The 20,359-nt window shown below is 41.2% G+C and overlaps 1 protein-coding gene across 4 annotated transcripts in view; it reads left to right on the top strand.

The window, feature by feature from the left end:
* Mtm1 (myotubularin 1) overlaps positions 1–20,359 on the top strand; it is a 135,045-nt gene that overhangs the window by 19,429 nt on the left and 95,257 nt on the right. For 3 of the 4 annotated variants that reach the window (XM_029561809.1, XM_008829478.3, XM_008829479.3), the window contains exon 2: positions 19,568–19,638. In XM_029561809.1, the coding sequence (XP_029417669.1) occupies positions 19,576–19,638 (63 nt within the window). In that variant the 5' untranslated portion in view covers positions 19,568–19,575. Of the gene's footprint in view, positions 1–12,490; positions 12,560–19,567; positions 19,639–20,359 lie in introns of all 4 variants that reach the window. The other variant, XM_029561808.1, reaches the window with a different exon arrangement.

The following is a 20,359-nucleotide window of genomic DNA, read 5'->3' on the forward strand; positions in this document are numbered from 1 at the left end:
CCCCAGCTGGCCCGGAACTTGCTCTCTAGAACAGGCTGGCCTTGAGCTCACAGACATCCTCCTGCCTCTGCCTCCCGAGTACTGGAACTAAAGGTGTGTGTGCCACCACGCCCCACAAGGAAAGTTAACTGTTGTTGACTTAAACTATACAGGGAATATATACTGTTCTGTTTTGTTTCGAAGCAGCATCTTACTGTGTAGTCCAGGCTGGCATGGAACTCGCTATGTAACTGAGGCTGGCCTCAAATTCAGGATAATCTTCCTGCCTCAGCCTTCTGAGATTACAGATGGGTGCCACCATAACCAGCTTTGAACACTTCTTTTCATGAAGAATAACCCTAGCCATGTTCTAATAAATTATTGGAAATCCAGCAAGCTGAATTTTCAAGACGTTTCTCTGTATTTCATCGTTGGTATGCGCCCTTAATTGCAGGTGGCATCAGCAGCTGTGTCCTCGGTTCTTGCAGGACTAAATTTCATTTGTCATGTGGACTGAAAGTTTACTTGGCGACGTATTGTGACTGTTACCACAAACAGTAACAGATCAAGAGAGTCCTTCCAGTTCCTCTGCTTTGTAGTTGGAAGATGGTCTTTCATTGGCAATGTTTGCACTGTGTTTTCGCACACTGAGTACCACAGCAGTCTTATCCTCTTTAAAAATGTGGAACCATCTCTGTAGAGAATTGACATTGCATGCAAGTGCTTTCTTGCCATTTCTGCTTGAGGAGCAAGGAATAGTAAAGGAGCCTTGTCCAGTGAGGTAGTAGGAAGTGCCCTGCTCTGGGATTCCAGAGGCAGATTCAGGTTCCAGCTTGGCTTAATTCTGTGACTCTGGACAAATCATTTCAACCTCATTGCTGCAGGCTCTTTCGTATAAGATAGAGGTCACAAGACCTGTCCTGCCAAACTTCCAGTGGTCCTCATGGACTCAAATGTGCATTAGAAACCTTTGGAAATCATGCAGGATTATCTTTATTACACTGAAATGTTACATAAGCCATTGCTATTTGGAGAAGTGGTGTAAGAGGACAACCTGCTTTCCTGTTCTTGGCTTGTCTCCTGACCCTAGCACTGTGGGTGTGGCCTCTGCCTCGGTCTCCATCATCTGTTAGCATTGAGGTGAGGAGTGCAGTGTTTTAGTCCCTGGCTCTAATGGACCAGGAACCTTGGTATCACTTTCAAGTTTCCATTTCTTTCCTTCTTAAAACTGTAGCACTATGTAGCCAATAATTACTCCTGTGTCTTTTCCAAGGGTGTCAGCATGGATGTCTTTCCTTTTCCCAATCAAGACCAGGGCACTACTGCTCAACAGAACTACAATGGATATGCACACTTCCATGCTAGGATGGAAAGCCATTGTGATCTGCTGGAGAGAGCCAAAGATGGGATTGTTCCCTATATCACTATCATTTCCCTGCTGCTAAATGGCACTGTCCAAGTTCCCTTTCTGTGCCACTTGTATTTGTTCCTCAGTATCTCAAAATGACTCTACAAGGGGCTCTTGACATCTTATACGTCTGTTAGTTTAATACCGTTCTTGAATGGTCTTGGCAGTTAACTTCTATACGTTTGTAATGAGCAGTGAGGCTTTTGCTGGGTGTGTGAAATTTAACTTGTCCCAGAGCTCACACTAGGTATTTTGTTGGGTTGAACCAGAGGAGGGTCAGCTTAGAATTGTTTAGACCTGTAGGTTTTAGTCGTTCTGTTGTGGTCTGTCTATAGATCATGTTCCTTGTCCACAGTAAGAAGTGGAGCCCATGTCCAGCCTTTCACTGAGGGCCAAATAGCCAATGAATAAAAGTCTGAATGCAGTGCCGAGAGAGATTTCACACGTTGTTTTGCCACCCTCTCTTCCTGGCTTCTTGATTTTTGGACTCTGTCATGAGTTGAGTAAGACATTCAGCTCTCATCTCATTGTCCAAATCTTGACAACCCACAATGGTGCCCTGACTTTAGCATGGGATAATGGTTAGATTTTGATATTGCATCCTTGAACTTTTGATGAAAAGGAAGCGCTCTGTTTCCTGAGCCTCTGAAAATGGAGTGGGCTGTTCCACTAGTGTCACCCTTTCTCTTTTGTGGGAGCGACTGGGATAGAGGTGAGTTATAAAGGACATTCCTAGCATTGGGTGGTGGTGCTTTAAATTCCTTTCCCTGACCTTTACATTTCTTTATGGCCCTGGAATTGCTTAGGTGGGGATGTAGGGGAACTGAACTGTGCTTGATCTCAGTGGGCCCAGAAGTGAGCCCAGCAGGTTTACTCAAATAAGAAATGTGCCTACAAGGCAGTGACCACTGGCCAGCATGCACAGTGTGCCTCCTACTGTTCTTGGGTCACAACAGGAATAAGGAGCAGGAAGGTTTGCTTTGGGCTTCAGGGAGACCTGGGCATGGCAGTACCTTAACATTGGCTGTTTGACCAGCGCACACTGTTCCATTTAGAGTTTCCTGGCTCTCAGTTGTTCCTTGCACTGGCCAGTGGTTAGGGTAGTGAGAAAGCTTGTGTCCCACCCATCTGCCAGGACACCTGTTAGAGCTGGGTCCCTTGCTCTTTGGCTTTCGGGCTAAGATTAAATATGAAGTTGAGACATTTCCTTTCTTCTTGTTACCAGCTCTAATCTTTCCCAGGAGGTTCCCATCATTTCTGTCTCATCAAACAGTTTCCCTTTATTGATAAAGAATTGTCTGGATGCCCTTAACCCTCTGCCACTGCCCCTTAGAACTTGTGAGCAATGCTGACTCTCGCCTCAACTAAGAACCCCTGCAGAATACGCCACCAGTGCCTGTATTTTCATGTATGTAAATGAAAGCCTGAGAAGGCTGATCTAAGAACAGGGCCTCTCACCCTTTCCCAAGCCTTTGAAACTGCACTCATTAATGGAAGGTGCATGGTAGAGGTAAACAGGTGAAATCAATTTTAGCAATGTCATATAAGCCAGTAAGTGCAAAATATTGTCATTTCGACATGTAATCAACATAATAATTCGTTTTTGTACTGCACTTGGAAATCCTTGGTGTATTTTGTTTACAGGACATCTCCATTTGGAGTGTTTTTGCACATGCTGGAGTGCCAGTGGCTACAGTGTGGGACAGTAGGGCTTTGAGAGACACCTGTTGGCTTTGATTTGCTGATGATTTCATCAGGTTGATTGTCAGTGCCAAAGCAGCTGCCTCAGTAATAACTTACATTAATGTTAGATGTAATTTTTGCCAAGCTTTAAGGCCATTGCTTTTTGCATAATATCCCGTTTGAGTCCTTATTACATTGCTTTGAGGGTGAATTTATTAATATCCCGGCTGAGTTTTAGAAAGGTTATATGTATAGTGGAGCATTCAGCATGCTCAGCATGAGGACCTGAAGCAGGGAAGTGTGACTTTGGAGTTCATAACCTCCATTGCAAATTTGTGGTGCTCTTGTGACTATGGAGCCTTTTTATCAGTGCTAAGAAGGCACTGTTGGAGCTAGGTGTGGTGTCCCACACCTATAGTCCCAGCACAGCACTCAGGAGGTTGAGGCAGGAGGAGCGTGAGTTCAGGCTAACTTGGACTCTGCAGTGAGATCCTGTCTCAAAAAAAGAAAGAAAGGAAGGAAGGAAGGAAGGAAGGAAGGAAGGAAGGGAGGGAGGAAGGAAGGAGAAAGAAAGCATGAATGAAGGAATACAGGAGACAGGGAAAGAGGGAAAAAAGAAAACTTGGTATATGTGTGGAATGCGTGCTTTTTTTCCTTGAGGTGTGTGTGTGAAAGAATCTGTTCCCTTGCTCTTCAGAGAGGTTGCTTTGTCCCTAAGGAGAAGCTTCCTCGCCCTAGGACTACTCCAGGCCGGTGGTTTACCACGCTGGCTCCTCATTAGAACTACCTCGGATTTTTTAAAAAATTTTTTTTAAATTTAATAACCACATGATTAGATGAAGCATTTCATTACAGCTTTAACATATTCTGTAACACATTTCAGAGCAAGGATGCATCTCTTTTAAAGGTCGCTGTAAATTTTGAGGTTCACAGTTGAATTAATACAGTCATACAATATTGAACTCAGTATAAACCCTGTAAGACATAAAATTGATTGAGTTTTTACACTTTAAAGATCTCCATTTCATTTTAAGATATGCTGTTTCCTACATGTTTAATGCTACTAACACGTTTGCCCATGTGTCTTTAATCTCTATGTATCTGATTATTACTAGTCACAGTCAGTTACACTCGGCTCCTTAGTACCTGAGTATGGATATAAAGTCATCAGGTAGATGTTACTGGTAATGTTTATTACTACTTCAGAATTTTAAATATCTGCTGCCTGAGCCCCACCCACAAACCTTCAGGTTCCATCAGTCTGGGGTGAAAGTGGCACAGGCATCTTTGGTCCTCTGGAGATCGTCCTTCTGGAGATCGTCCTGCAGCTCTGCCAAGAGTAGCTCATCTTTCCAACTGGCTTCTTAGCGGGTGTAGATGAGGCAGGAGAGCACTGTCTTCTTTTTTTGCAGCGGGCTCCTCACTAGCCAGAGGCACCAGAATCACCTGACAGCCTTTGCAGCAAATTCCTGGCTCCATGCCTGGAGCTTCTGATTCAGCAGGTCTGGGCAAGAGCCCAGGTTCTATGTTTGAGAAGTATGTTTTCAACATTTCGTCATCAAGTTTTGCGTTTACTTTACGTTTTGTGCAGATGCACCACTAATGCATATTTTTGGGTCGTAAATGGATGTTGAATTTTAACCAACCCTTTTTGTGCCTTCATAGGGGGTAAGGATATACTCAGATACCCCTCTTTGAATTTGTTGCTGTGGGGACCTATTTTAAGGAATTTTCTAATAGAACTGCAGCATTAGCTGGTTTGTACTGCTGGGACCAGCCCAGTGTGCTCACAAACTTTCTCATTGCTGTATTTGATGGGTGGTATTTTTTTCGTATCTATATTTGCCAGTGAGTTTGGCTTCAGTTCTCTGTCTAGTTTCCTTATCGTGAATGTAGTACACTAGCCTTATAAAATGAATTGGGATGTTCCCTTTTTCTTTCCTCTGGAAGTCTTTAAGGTTGGAGGTTATCTGTTCTTTGAATGTTAATAGAATGTGGGTAGAACCACCTGGGCCTGGAAGGTTTTAAAGCACCACTTGAAGTCCACAGTCTCTGTTGTGATTATTTTCATTCCTGTAACCTACTTTTGTTTCTCTCTTTCTCTCTCCTTTTTCTTCTTTCCCTATGGACAGGGTCTCATGTAGATTAGGCCAGTCTCAAACTCACTATATAGCACAGTCTGGCCTTGAACTCCTGATCCTCCTGCCTCCACCTCCCAAATGCTGGATTACAGGTCTGTGCCACCATACCCAACTTTGTCTTTTTTGTTGTTGTTGATTAGTTTTACTAGGTTTGTCAGTTGAGGTTATAGGACCAACCTGGTGATATGATTATATTCATTTGTTTCTGTGTTTTCAAGAATTTTAAAATTGATATTTGAATGGGTTGAAAGTTTAAATGATTCTAAAGTTAAATGTATAGCAAGATATGTTCAGAAGTCTTTCGTCCTTCCACGTCTCTGGACAGACATGCTGTTTCTACCACAGATACTCAGTCTTTTGAGTTCTTTTTCTTTTGAAAGCTTTCTCACAAGCACAAACAGATGTGTATATTTGCATTTCCCTCATTTCTTTCAGAAAGGCATACTGCACACACACTATTCAGCCTTTTGCATTTTGCTCTAAAAATTTAGCTCAGAAATCACTCTTCTCTTTATTTTCTCTTTTCTATTAATTTCTTTCAATGTTTCAAAACATAGTAGTTTCATTATTATATAGTTCTAGTGTATTTTAATTTCCATTGTAGTTGTTCATTTGGGAGCCTTTGAAAAGTATTTTTATTTTTTTTTGTCTTTTTGAAGCAGGGTCTCCCTGTAGCCCCAGCTGTCCTGGACCTTACTATGTAGACCAGGCTGGCCTTGAACTCACAGAGATCTGCTTACCTCTGCCTCCCAAATGCTGGGACTACAGGCGTGTACCACCACACCCAGCGAAAACTATATTTTTAATCTGCAAATATATTTGCCAGGAATTTTCAAAACTGATTCCTAACTTCAAGGCCATGGGATATGAGGTGACTGCTAGTAGCTCTTTGAAATTTGGAGGGTAGGTCGGTCTGGTCTTGGTGGTTGACTATCTCACTGGGTGTAATGCTCTTTATGCTCGTTTTTGCCTTGTGTATTAGCAACTCCCAAGTTTGTATTACTGAGTTGTATTTCATAGTATGGATATATGTTCACTAGTTGATAACCATTTGTGTTGATTCAGTTTGTGGCTGAACTATGACCTATCATTGCAAATTTGTACATGCTTGTATTTTCATTTACTTTGTAGAAACACTGTACTTTGCCAAGACATTTTTGGATGTGTGTCATCTATGTTTAACTTTACAAGACGCTGTCAAACTTTTCCAGAGTGACACTACCATTGTGCCAGTTTGCTTTCCAGCCAGGAAAGGAAGAGAGTTCTGCTGGGGCTTCATGCTCATCAGCACTGTCTTTTTTTCACTGTAGTAATTTGAATAGATGTATATCATTGTGGGTTAACATGCATAGTTCTGATGGCTGATGGTAGTAAACGTGTTCATGTATTTGCTGAAGTGTCTGCTTACATCTTTTGTCTATTTCTTATTAAATTGTATTGTCTGTCCGAGATTGTAAGAGTTCATTACATCCTCTGTATCTTTATCACATACATGATTTGAAGCTACTTTCCCCCTCAAACTGGTTTTGCCCTTGAATTTTTTTTTCTGAATGTGTGGGCTTCTGTGCACATACATGCATATGTGCACATGTGTGCGTGTGTGTGTGTGTGGAGGTAGGAGTCAACTTTGGATGTTATTTCTTAGGAGCTGCCCATCTTGCATTTTGAGACAGGGTCTCTCTGAAGCCTGGACCTCACCATGAGAATAGGCTGGTAGGCCAGTGAGCGCCAGTGTTCGTCTTTCACCACCTCCCCAGTGTTGGGATTATAGGGGTGTGTCATCATGCCTGGCTTTTTATGTGGATGTAAAGATTGAACTCAGATCTTTATGCTTGCCTGGAAAACTCTTTACTGACTGAGCTATCTCACCCCACCCCCCACCCCCACTCTCACTTCCTAAAGTGTGCAAAGACTTAGTTTGTGAAATCTTATTTACTTCTGTCTATGTGATTACTTTTTGCCTCCTGGGTAATCTGCCCGACTTAAGTTCAGATATTTTCCTATGTTCTCTTCACACTTCTTTTAGTTTCACTTTTGATGTTTAGAGCTATGATACCAGGTAGAACAAACGTAGGGTAACCCTCCTGATTTCCAACCCCTGATGTTCAGCCCATAGAATATGAGTAAAAATGCAGGGATTATGCAGATGTTAGTCAGAAGCAGATCTTTTTGGATTAATCAAAGAGGAGATGATCCTGGGGAAGGACCGGCCTTAATCGGCAGGAAAACCCTTGTATAGGTTGTCCCAGAGGTGAGGGTCTCTTTCTGGGCTTGTCGATGTGTACAGGCATATTGAAGACCATGAACTTGAGCTGTTCTCTTGAGAACTGCCAGCAGCCTGTAGCGTCTAGCCTGTAGATGCCAAGGCCCTCAACCCCATGGAACCTCAAGGACAGAGCTCAACCATAGAGCCTCAAGGACGTGAGCTCTGCCAGCTTTCTGAATGAGCTGAGAAGCAGATCTTCCTCACTGAGCCTCCAGAGGAGAATGCAGCCTCACCGCCACCCTGAGAGCAGCCTTGTGAGACTCAGAGCATGGACCCAGCTAAGCTTGGCTACACTCCTGACCTGTGGAAACAGTAGGATGATAAATTTGTGTTATTTACAGCCACTAAGGTTGTGATGCAGTAATGTAAAGTTAATACAGCTGTTCTCCATGTAAAGTTAACTTTAAATATTATGTGAGAAAAGGGTCAAAGTTCATTTATTCTTCCATGAGGACATAAATTGTCCACCATCATTTATAGGAACTAGTGTTGTTCCATTGGGCTTTTTGTTGAAAGTCAGTTGACCATTTCTAGAACCTCCAAATGATGGGCCTAATTATGGACTCCACATATTTATATAATTATTTCATATAATTTATCTAATTAATTATTTCTCCTCGTGTTTAGTTCTTTCGTTTCTTTCAGCATTATTTTATAGTTTTTCATTGTATGGTTCTTGTACCTGTTTTGTCAAATATGTCCCTGAATATTACATTCTTTTCTGTTATGGCAAGGGTATTTTAGTATTTCTGCATTGGCTATGTGGACCAGGCTGGCCTTGAACTCACAGAGATCCGCCTGCCTCTGCCTCCCAGTGCTGGGATTAAAGGCGTGCGCTACCACGCCTGGCTAATATGATTAAATTTTATATTGACCTTGTGATAAGACTGGCCATTCTTGTCTTATTCCCATCTTTCAAAGCATTCCATTTTCCACCATTTTTCTATCAGCTATAAGGTTGCCGCAGGTACCGTTCCTGTTTTGGTGAAAGCTTTTTAAAATCCTGATTGGCTGTTGAATTATGTTTGTAGATGCCATGTCTCAGATGTGGTCTTCAGTAAGCTGGTACAGATAGTGTAGTTGACTGTGTTGCATTAGCACATCATCCGTGCCCATTTTCAACCACCGCACCCCAGCTTTTACTTTCAGTGTGAATAACACAATGTGCATCTGGAACTAGGGAAATCTTTTCATTCATCTGAGGAGCACCTGGTATATATAACTCCTTCAAAAGGCGTAGAAGTTGTCAGATTCAATATGTGTCTTTGTTCTTGACCTGGAGTTTCTTCATCCTGTCTTTTCCATTCTACTAACAGAGGTTTTGCTTGCTCGGCCATCTTCTTGCCTTTGTTGTATTTATTTCCTTTTCCTTGGATTATTTCTTCCATGAGACTTCTACTCTGCCAGTGATGTCAAGTTCTAGAAATCTGTGAGTTCAGTCCCTTCCCTTTGTTCTGTGACAGGGATGAATGAGTGGTGGCTTGCATTTATGCCTGTAGGAATAGATGAGTGCCCAAGTAGGCAGCTGACTGTTGTCCATACTCTTCAAGCCATTGTAAACCTTTCTCTGAGTTTCCCAGGATCTTCAGGTTTGGGGATTCCCTTTAGACACTCTTCCTCTCTGGCAAGCTGCCTATTGGGCCAGTGACTACTCCTGCTTCTGCTTTCTGCTCACCTCCAAGGTCAACCTGCTTTTATAAATTAGGACTCTTTAAGATGGATCAGGCCCAGGATTTTCAACAATTGATACTTCCTAGGCCGCATTCTCTTGGCCTCTGTACAGGAAGGTCAGGAAATACCGAATGAAATGATTCTGCTTGTTCTTGGAGCTTTTCTCCTTTGGAATTAACTTCAGACACTGTGGTGTGTTTAAACATACCCTCAGTGGTGTCAGTCCTTGGGTGAGGATTCAGCATTTGGCTTGCCACCATAATCACTGTGAGGCACATGTAGAGTGGGTCCAGGTGTTGTGGGAAGCGTTTTTGCTTTAAAAATTGAGATATAGCCAAAATTCATAAGATGGTGTTTTATGTAGCTTTAGCCTCTAAAGGCAATTTTGTTTTGTTTTGAGCCAGGGTTTTATCATATATCCCCAGCTGGCCTGGAACTTGCTGTGTAGACCAGGCTGACCTCCAACTCACAACTGTCCTCCTGCCTCTGCCTCTCTCTTAAGGGAATTTGAAAAGAAGAATTTTTTAAACATTTTATATTATTATTATTATTATTATTATTATTTATTATTAAACTATGTGCAGATGGATGTGTTTGTGTGTGGGTTTGTGTACATGAGTGCAGTGCTTGCTGAGGTCAGAAGAGTGTATCAGACCCCTTGGAGGTAGAATTATAGTCAGTTGTGAGCTGCCCAATGTGGATACTGGAAATCAAAGTTGGGTCCTCTTGAAGAGCAGTATGTGCTCTTAACCACTAAGCAATCTCTCCAGCCCTCAAAGAAAGATTTTTCAAAAATACTTTGAACAGAAAGTGCATCATGGGAATGACTGTATATCATCAGAGACTGACTTATTTGGCCACATGTGCTCCAGACAGCCTTTTAAACAAATTCCTCATTATTTAGTAGATGCCCCTCATGGAATACTCATTCTGTTTTCGTCCACTAGTAATAAAAATTCCCTATTTCAATTAAGACTGTTATGACACAAAATAATATTGCAGTGGACAAATAAGGAGGGTATTACTATGTTGGTGCCCATAGCAGGAGGAGCGCTTGTTTACTCATCTTTAAAATGAAGACAAGGGTTATTGTTATTGTTACATTTGTCGTTTATCTTACAGCTCAGTGGTTGACCCCTTAAAGACCTATCTCAGTTATTTTTAATGTCTCATTATGGTCCAGAGTAGTTGCCTAGTATATAGTTATTGACTCTTTTTAAATTCTCTGGAAACAATATTAAATAATACATTTGTAGAGTAAAGAATGTCTCAAAATTATTGTCCTGATGTCACTTCATTATCCTAAGACACCATTAACTATTTCAGTACTGGTTAATTTTATGTGTTCCTGGAATACTCATAGATGGAAAAACTAAGTTGCTCTGAATGTAACGATATGTTGACGTGACTATTTTGTAGATTGCCAATTTCTGTAGATGACCTCCTGCCCGTTGTGGCATGTTTTTCCAATGCCTCAGAATGTGGCCTTACTTGGAAATAGTGTTATTAGAGATGCAATTAAAGATAAGCTTAGACTAGAGAAGGGCTGAGCCTTCATCTCTCATGATAGGTATCATTATAAGAACACTATGAGAAATACACAGAAAACCATGGAACAACAGAGGCAGTGACCAAGATGATGCTTCCACAAGCCAAAGAATGCCACATATTGTAGTCGCCACTGCAAACTAGCTATATGTTCCAGAGGGTTCATGTCCTAGCTGACACCCTCAGAACTAGGAGAGTATCCATAGCTGTGATTCTAGGTCATCCATTTTGTGGTACATTGTTATAGCAGCTCTAGGAAAGGAATGCATTGCCCAAATGCATGAGCTAGTGTTGACAAGCCAGAGATTATGCTTTATTTAAAGTGGTGGGTTTATTTGCCTAAATTATCATCTGTTATTTGTCTTCTCCATATACTTTGACTTTTTTAAAAAATGTGTTTGATACTAGATCAGAAAACGTATAGGAAAATCTGGTTCCAAAATATGTTGTAGTTCTTACACATGCATGCCAGGTATAGGAGAGATACTTCTGAGAATGCTTAGAGCAGCACTATGTATTATTGAAACCTAGAAGCCAATCACAGGACTGTGGGAAGACTGTGTTACCTCTACTATTCAGCAGTGGAAATGAGCAAAGCACAGGGACCCGCATCTTCCTTTATGATGCTCACAGCAACCTGCGTGAGAAAAGCAGGGAGCAGAAGATCCCAAACCCACTCTTCCCATAACATCTCCTAAACCTCTTAAAGGCAGCATAGCATTTGTCAACATGTGCATGTATAGGAAAAAGTAAGATATGCATGGACGTTCTAAACATACAAATCAGTTCTAGGGAGGTAGGTTGGAATACATTTAGTGGCCAACTACTAGCTTCTCCAAAGTCATGGAAATTTGTGAGGGTAATGCTCTTTACTGGGTGCTACATGCCCAAAGTATGCTCATAACAGAAACCATAACACTTGCATTTAGGGATCTCTAGAAATCCAAAGAGAGGGGCGACCCAGAAGTCAGTGCATGGGTGCAGTACAGCGTGAGCTGTGAAGTGTTAGAAATCTGTGCATCATATACAGAAGTGAAGCGTGTGCGTGTGAGGAGACAGAAAAGCTCGCATCTGCAAGCAGATAAGGCTTTGGTGTCAGCAGAGCAGCTGATTCCACCTTTGAGCCAAAGTACCTGGAGGAATTCTTTTACATGTACCTGAAGCCTCTTTCCTCTCATTATTGTTATTGTGTTCTAGAAACTGCACAGGTGCTACAAAGTGCTTCCCTCTCCTATAAACATATCACTAATTCTGCTTGGAGGACTCTGTCACTACTGCCCAATCCCTGGGCTTTTTGGGGGGAGGATTGTCCTTTAGCCCATAGCTAGAAGATCCATGGGATGTAATGAGACGTAAACTGGCACCTTCATTGCTCTAAGAATTGTAACTCTTGTTTTTATTCTTTAGCATTTACCATTTGAACTTTTTTGCGTAAAATATGCCTTTTACTTATATATTTAGCATGTACTTCTGGAGACTATTTCTCACTACAGAAAAATAATTCAAAATATTTTGTTTAGTTTAGAGCAATTTAGCTGGGTTCATGACTTTTGGAATTGGCAGGTAGATGGGAACTTGATCATGTTCCTATTTTAAAATGTTGTTTACTTGCAGATATTTGAATGTTATAAGATCCATTGGTGATTTTAATGATCTGTTTAAACATGTGTCCTATCAGTACCATAGTCTTTGTACATTAAAAAATAACCTGACAGTTGTTGACTTTTTAATAGTTTATTTGCCATACCAGTTTTGACTTATGATATCTAAAGTTACCCTGTTCCGTGGCCACAGCTCATGCCGCTAAAGCCGGTCAGCTGTCCTGAAGATGTGTCATTTGTCATGAGGGGACCAAGAAATAGGGTAAGTGGATCTGCCCCAAATCCATCACTACCCACTGGAAAAAGTGATTCAAAATGCCTTTTCAACCGGCTATGAATTACACTAGTTTCAGCCAAAGACCTTTGCAACATTTAAAACAGTAAAAGTAGATGTATCTTTGAGATGAATTAGTATAAATATCAAAATGATAAGAACAGTGACTTTGAGGTACGATATAACATTTTATAACCTCTGATGTTATCGTCAAACTAAATACTTTCAACCCTGAGATTTGAAGTGGCAAATTGAGAAGCTCTAATGCATATGAATTGCATGTGTCTATTTGGGCAGTAAGCCACTTAGTTGAGGGGGTTATGCTAGAAGTTCCTTAAAGTAAATCTATTTCTAGATGACTTGAGCCAGAATAGAAGGTAATAAGATGATATCTCCAGGAGGCATTCCATGGGAAGTTTCTCTGAGCTGGGAATGAAGTGTTTCAATGGAAATACATATACTTTGAAGGTCAACTGCTTTAATGCTATTCAAGCCTTGCTGAGATTAGATTACAACAGCCATCATCTTCATCAGAGCAGCTGTGACCTACTTGGAAGAGACTTTCAAGATGGGGCCTGTTGATCACATTCCCTCATAGAAGTATGTGTGGAGCATCATTTGACCCTCACTTGATCTGAACCATCCTCTTCAGTACCTCCCAACTAGCTCTACATAACTTTTCCCTAATTGCACATTGCCTCCTGGTCAGGAGGTGCTAGAGTGTGTAGACTGTGGAAAGTTAACTGAAGGGGGAATGCCATGCATGCAGGGAAGTCATTATCCATGCTGGCTGTCTTTTCCGTGGTGCAGCTCATTAGGGTCACTCACTGTAAGAAACCCTCACCCATGCTCTGTAAGTAAGCCTAATAAGCTCATTGGTTCCCTAAGGTGGATTTTGATGAACCATGCTTTCATTTGTTGTTGGTGCCTTTTGAAGAAGGGATAGATATTTATTTGGGTCTTTCTAGGGAAAGAATTCCCCTCAATAACCTAGTCTGAGCACCAGTTTGAAGAATCGTGAATTTGTGGAAAGCCCTTAGTTGGAGGAGGGTGATTGTATGTGAATACCTCTGTTACATCATTTGTTGTGGTATCATTTCACATGATCCTCCTCACCCTCTCTGAGGGCAAGTGCTATCTTGCCAGGTTTATGACAGGGAACTGCCCTTTGCGCAACATTGCAGGACTATTATCATTAATATGACATAATTGGGATTGGAAACCCAAATTCTTGAGTACAGAATTCCCCTTTTCAACGCTATCACACCACTTTGTCACTGGGCATAGTGGCCTTTTGACAAACCATGAAAGGTAGAGTTAATTTATTTTGCTATTTAAAAGGACACAATTATTATTTGTTTGGGCTGATGAAAGGTGGTTTGGAAATAATAATTTGAAGCAAGAGATAGCAGTCTGTTTCTGTAAATGAAATTTTATTGAATACATCATTTCTATGTCACTTTTGGTGTTGCAATGCCAAGTTGGGCAGTTGTAATAGTGATGTGTATGGGCCACAGAGCCTGTACTGGTTACCAGTGGCCCTTTACAGGAGCAGTTTGCCAGCCCCATGCCAAAGGAAAATGGATCAAAACGAAATAAACTTCTAGTGGTGCATGTCATAGTTTATTTTCACATGGATTGGGCAGCCCTCCCTCCAGTAAGCAAATGTGAACTCTGAATTGATAGTCACAATGGTCTCAAAATGGCTGGGAACTTGAATAGTTCTTTTATCTAGCAAATGGCTTTTGGGGACATTGTGAGGTCTGTTTTCATTTTCTTGTCTCCCAAGTAGCTCATGTTCAGAGTGCCTTTAATGTGAAAAGTGTTGTAAATTGTGCACTTACTAATACTCAGATACCGAACCCTGTGAGTGGTCCTCATTGGGAGTGATACTCCCCACAGAGGCCAAATTGAAAACAAGGGGGAGGAGTTTGAGTCTACTACATTGAAAAATGTGTTATTTTATTAAAAGCTTCTGTCCTTTTGGGGCTGGAGAGATGGCTCAGAGGCTAAGAACAGTGGTTGTTCTTGCAGAAGACCCGGGTTCGAATCCCAGCACCCACATGGAAGCTAACATCTGTCCATAACTCCAGTCCCAGGGGATCCGACAGCCCCTTCTGACCTCCGCGGGCATTGTGCAACATGGATGCACTTACCTACATGCAGGCAATAATACACGTATACACATAAAATAAAAATAATAAATAAAATTTTTTAAAGTTTCTGTACTTTCATTTCTTCTTTATAAAACTAGATTTAGGCCAGTATCATGGTATTTGAGAAGTGGGGACTTGACTGGAGGAAGGCAAGGAACCAGCAGAGGCGGCTGGGGGAAGGCAGTGGCAAAGGGAACAAGGGAAAAGAGTATCTAATGACACCCATGAAGATGCATGATGAAACCTATTACTTTGTAATCTAAAACAAAGCGATAGGAAAGGGGCTGGGGCAATGACTCAGTCAATAAAGTGCTTGTTGTGCAAGCTTTGGTCCAATCCATAGAACCCATGTTCAAAAGACAGGTGTGGTGGCACACACATGTAATGTCAGCACTGTTAAGGCAGAGAAAAGAGGATCCCTGGGGCTTGCCTAGCGTATTTGTCAGACTCTAAGCCAGTGAGAAACCTTGCATCAAAGAACAAGGTAGATAGGTGGTCCCTGCACAGTGACACCTAAGGTTATCCTCTGAGAGCCACACACATATACATAGTATACATGAGCACACAAAAAGGTAGAAAAAGTAAAATTGTGTTTAGATTGATACCATCTACAATTCTCATTTCAAGTTTACGAAGGACTTTTGCAGATTTTGTTTTATGACAAAGGAAGTAATGTGTTTAATAATATTGTGCACCACTGCCCAAACTTCTTGACATTTGTTTTCAAAATAAACTTCCAAGTAAAGACAGCAATCTTCAAGAGACTGGAATTTTGAACTCAGTTTGCTTGATCATAACTCCATGTTGGCTGGCAGGCTTTAGAAGTCCAGTTCCAAGATTGGGTAGGTCTCTACAGCATCAACTGAGCTGGGAAGAGGCATACCTGAATTAAGTTAAATGCAAAAGCAAACACATAAATCACATTAGGGAGGATCACAAGGGAAAAGCTCCGTAGTCCTCATCACTGTTTTGTTTGTACACAACAAAGTTCAGCAAAACCACTCAGCAAGGGCCATTGATGGCAAATCAGGTGACACTGGCAAATAGAGTTACCTCATTGTTTAAACCGTGCTAGCAAAGGCCCTATGGGGCCAAGGTCAAAATGGCTTTCTACTGCTTTTATACTTGGATAATAAGAGCGAAGATGGCCTGCACTTGTTTTAAAGTGTTCCAGTGATGGCTACTCTAGGTGTTTTGTGTAATCTGTTTTTTGTATTCATTATAAAGGTGAAAACTTTTTTTTTTACTTTAAATTGTCTGTTTTATGGGAAAGTCTATAGAAGGGGCTAAAACTGTCCTGGTTGTTTGGTGCAAATTTATTTCAGAGGGCTATAACAGTTCAGTTCTGCTGCACAGAGCATCATGCCTGGAACATCCTGATGAACCAGGGACTTTATTGTAACTTTTATTTATTTTAATAGGCTTTCATGATTTCCTGGATCTAGTGAAACATTGGACTAGTGTCACATTCTTTGGCCTAGTCATAATTGCGCAGGTCATTCATTGATTTAACAAATACCTAGTAAGTACCTGTTAAGGGCTCCTCACTGTTGCAGGTGCTGTAAATGTAGGAGTAAATAAAAGAGACAAGACTGCCAGGCTGCTAAGGGGGCTTTTATTACTGTGGGGGCTAGGTGAATGCTCTAACACTGATCCGCACCCAGATCCTAGTTAGATGAGAACAAGTCTCCCTATGCAGCCCAGACTACCTTTAAACTTGCGCTCCCGTCTCAGCCCAAGTGTTAGCAATACAGGAGTGCACTACCATGTCTGGCTAATGAAAAAAAAAACATGTTCCACATTGGGAAAGGATGAGTTGTATGGTGGATTTTTGTCGCAATGAAAATACAGGGAAAAGAGGGGTTTCTTCAATGGTGTTCATTTTATCCTCTGAGCCATCTTGACAACCTTCTTCATCTCTTTTTATTTTAAACTGAATTTTTTCAAGGGCATTAAAGATGGTCTCTCTGTCTCTGTCTCTCTCTGTCTCTCTGTCTCTCTCTCTCTGTGTGTGTGTGTGTGTGTGTGTGTGTGTGTGTGTGCATGTGGGTATGTGTGTGTGTTTTGAGGGACTCTGATATAGCCAAAACTCCCAATCCTCCTTCCCTCTCTACAGTTGCTGGGATTGTAGGCTCGCACTACCACATTTCACTTTGTTCTTCGTGATTTAGGAATAAACACAGGGTAGGCAGGTGAAGACGGGATGAACAGAATTGACCTGAATTTTAAACAGCTTCTATTGACTTAGTAGTAGTAACTTTGGTTTGAAAGTGCTGACTTATTAGATATTCAGCCATCTTATGACTAAAAAAAGACTGATTTCATATCTTACTGAAAAAACTCTCCCATCCCTTTATATAATCTTATTTAACCAGAAGAATAATCTCAGAGCAGGTACATCTACCCTGCCCTTTCTAGGTCATCTTACCCCTTCTGCTATACCTGAGATTGATGTAAGGTTAGAGGAGCACAAAGTACTGTTTAGTCTGAATTTAATTCATTTGACAGTCATTCATTGATCTTTTTGAAAGCTAGAGCTTAAGTTGTCCTTACCCCTTAGGGCTGTCTCTTCTCATTTTGCTTTTTGCTTTTACCTCCTAATTGTTCACTTTATCTTTTCTTTTATTCCTTTTCTGTCTTTGCACTTCTGTTTTTGTTTTTTCTTGTCTTTTCTTTCCTCTTTTCATTTCCTTCCTTCCCCCTACCTTCTTCCAGGTCTCCCTTTGTTACCCAGCCTAGTGTCAAACTACTGGGCTCAAGAGCTCCTATTACTGCTGCCACCCTAGTTCTGAGAGTCCACGCGTGTGTCTTCACTCTGGGCTCATAGTTCACCTTCATGCTTCAGTGACACTTCCTACTTCCAGTGTGGTGGGATTTGGTAAACCAGTATTGAAGTTGCCCCATCTTGATGTCTCATGATAGTGTGGATTTTCCACACATTCACTCACTACAGTGTTGATAGTGCCATTGTGTGCCGGGATAAAACCATGAGCCAAATGGACACGAACTTTGCCCTTGTCAAATTGACCTCTTGTGGGGATAGCCTGACATCCCCACTCTTGTAAGGTCTCATCTGTCAATCTCTCCACCTCTTCATCTTGATGTTTGTCCTTCTATGCACTTTATTTACCTCTCTGAGGCCTTTCTTAAGCATGGTGACCAGCTGTAGGAGGTGTCATTCTGCCTTATGGTGTAGCAAGCTGGTATTCTCCATGCTCTGCTTTGTGAGGGAGTGACTTTTACATTTTTGTTTGTGTGTATGTGTTTGTGTGTATGAGTGTTCCTGTGGGGGAGAGGTGCTCATGTGTGTGTGAGTGTGTGGAGGTCAGAGAACAACCTTGGCTGGTGTTCCTCTGGAGCAGTCTACCTTGTGTGAGATGGGGTTTATCACTGGCTGGAGTTCACAAAGTATGCTAGACTGGCTGGCTGGCTGGCTGGGGAGGGCAGGGTCCCCAGCCCTGGGATTATAGACACATGTGCCACCATGCTCAGCTTTTTACATGGGTTCTGGGGATCAAAGTTGGGTCCTCATGATTTCAAGGCAGGCATTTTACTGACTGAACTATCACTCCCTAGCCTGGGTAACCATTAATGGAGCCTGGCCAAAAGATGCTATAGATACCCAGTCAACATGACTTCATCCCTGCCTGTCATTAATATTGATAACTGAAGAATTTCTGTTTCTCTGTTGTTGGTATAATCCTTAGCAGTCTAAATGAATGCTCACATTAAAATGTTTTTGTGGGGCTGGTCAGATGGTGCAGCGGGTAAAGGCACTTGCCGTGCAAGCCTAGTGACCTGAGTTTGATCCCCAGAACCATAAAGGTGGAAAGAGAAAACCAGCTCCACAGCTCCACAAAGTTATCCTCAGACCCCTGCGTGTGTGCTGCAGCATGTGTGCCCACACATGTACATCATGCACACACAAAATCATAAATGCTTTTTAAAGATACTTTTGTGTCTCCTGGCCATGTAATACTTTGGTTCGTGACTAATCGAGGAATATGCATTATTTACATGAATTATGTACTTTCACTAGAAAATACTGATTAAATAAATTCATACGAATTTCATTTCAGTGGAATCTATTTCACATTAGAGTCCTTAATATGACCAAACCAGAATCCTTAAAGGGGAAAATTGTACAAGTTATATTACCCAACCTTTTAGAATTCTGCTTCACTGTCTGTAAGTTATCTCTAAAATTTAAGAGGTATAGAAATTTCACACTTGTCACACACTGATAAACAGTAAAGGTTTTTTTTTTTTTTTTGAAGATGGCAGCTTGAGCACTATGAGAAAAATTCCTAGAATATGTGTGTTGTCCTCTAGAGTTCCCCTTCTGATGTTTAGCTCCCGTTCCCCAACATGTTTTATTCTTCTTGAGACAGACTCTCACTTTCGAACACAGACCATTCTCACACTTCTGAGCCCTCTACTTCAGGCTTTCAAGTGCTAGGTCACAGATGTATGCTTCCACACATGGCCCTTAATTGTCATTTATTGTCTAGCTGTGCATCTGGCATAGATAGCATCCTCTTTACTTCTAGATGAAACTTGAGAATGTATAGGTAAGTTTGGCATACCTCTCACCCTACCAAACCTAACACCTAAGAATGTGATGAACACAGCATTTCCATCTTGTCTTCCTTGGCACTCTCCCTCTCTGCCTGTGCTCGGGGAGTCCTTTGTATTTCTCATTTAATGGTAATCTAGTATACAATTAGGGTCTCTAAAGTTGTACTGTTGCTTGTCTCTTGAACTATTTACCTCTGTAATGTCTCATGTTTGAAACAGCAATGCAAGGTCAGATAATATAGAATGTTTTCTTCCTTGGTAGTTTCCAGTATGGCTTCTGCATCAACTTCTAAGTATAATTCGCATTCCTTGGAGAATGACTCTATTAAGAGGGTAAGTTAAGTTTTCAGATTTACATGTATCTCTCTACATTTTCTTTTCCTATTTGTATTAGACAAGAATTATGCATTCACACAGTATAAGTACATTGAGATATGTGCTTTTTAATCATCCCACCTTGTTCCAGGGAAGATTTAGGTAGAAAATGGGTTGTTAGTTTTGCCTTGGTAAACTTTTTTCTGAGGGTCTTTGTTCATGAGTTGCAGCCAAACCTTATGCTCAGGTGTAAAGCAATCCTCTGTCTCAAAAGGCTTTACTGAAGGCCAGGATTTACTGAGCAGGTTGCTATGCCTTCCTAAATACTGGCAACATTTTCCAACTGTGACTCTAAAAAAGTTACAAAATCCAAACAGATAGTCTGAACAGAAAGTGTTTCAAAGTCATCAAGAGAAATTGTGCAATTTGAATGAGATTTTAGAACATAAAGTGAAAGGAAAAATTTAAAGTAAGTTTTATTCATGGCCCCTTAAGGTTTTAAGATGATACACCAGAAAGAGTAATTTATTCTCCCACCCCGCAGAGTGTAAGGATGCTCAAAACAATTGAAAGGGTGGGCGTCTTTTCACTCTTATTCCTAGATTACTGACAAGGTTGACCTTTATTTCTTTTTAAAGCTAGATTATTGTTTATTCCTGTTTTTTTTGTTTTTTGGTTTTTTTTTGTCAAGTGACCATTTGTGTCCTTTGCCTCTTTATCTTGGGAGAGAGGGAGGAAG

The sequence above is a fragment of the Nannospalax galili genome, unplaced genomic scaffold (assembly GCF_000622305.1).
Source record: "Nannospalax galili isolate Female #2095 unplaced genomic scaffold, S.galili_v1.0 scaffold513, whole genome shotgun sequence".
NCBI lineage: Eukaryota > Metazoa > Chordata > Mammalia > Rodentia > Spalacidae > Nannospalax > Nannospalax galili.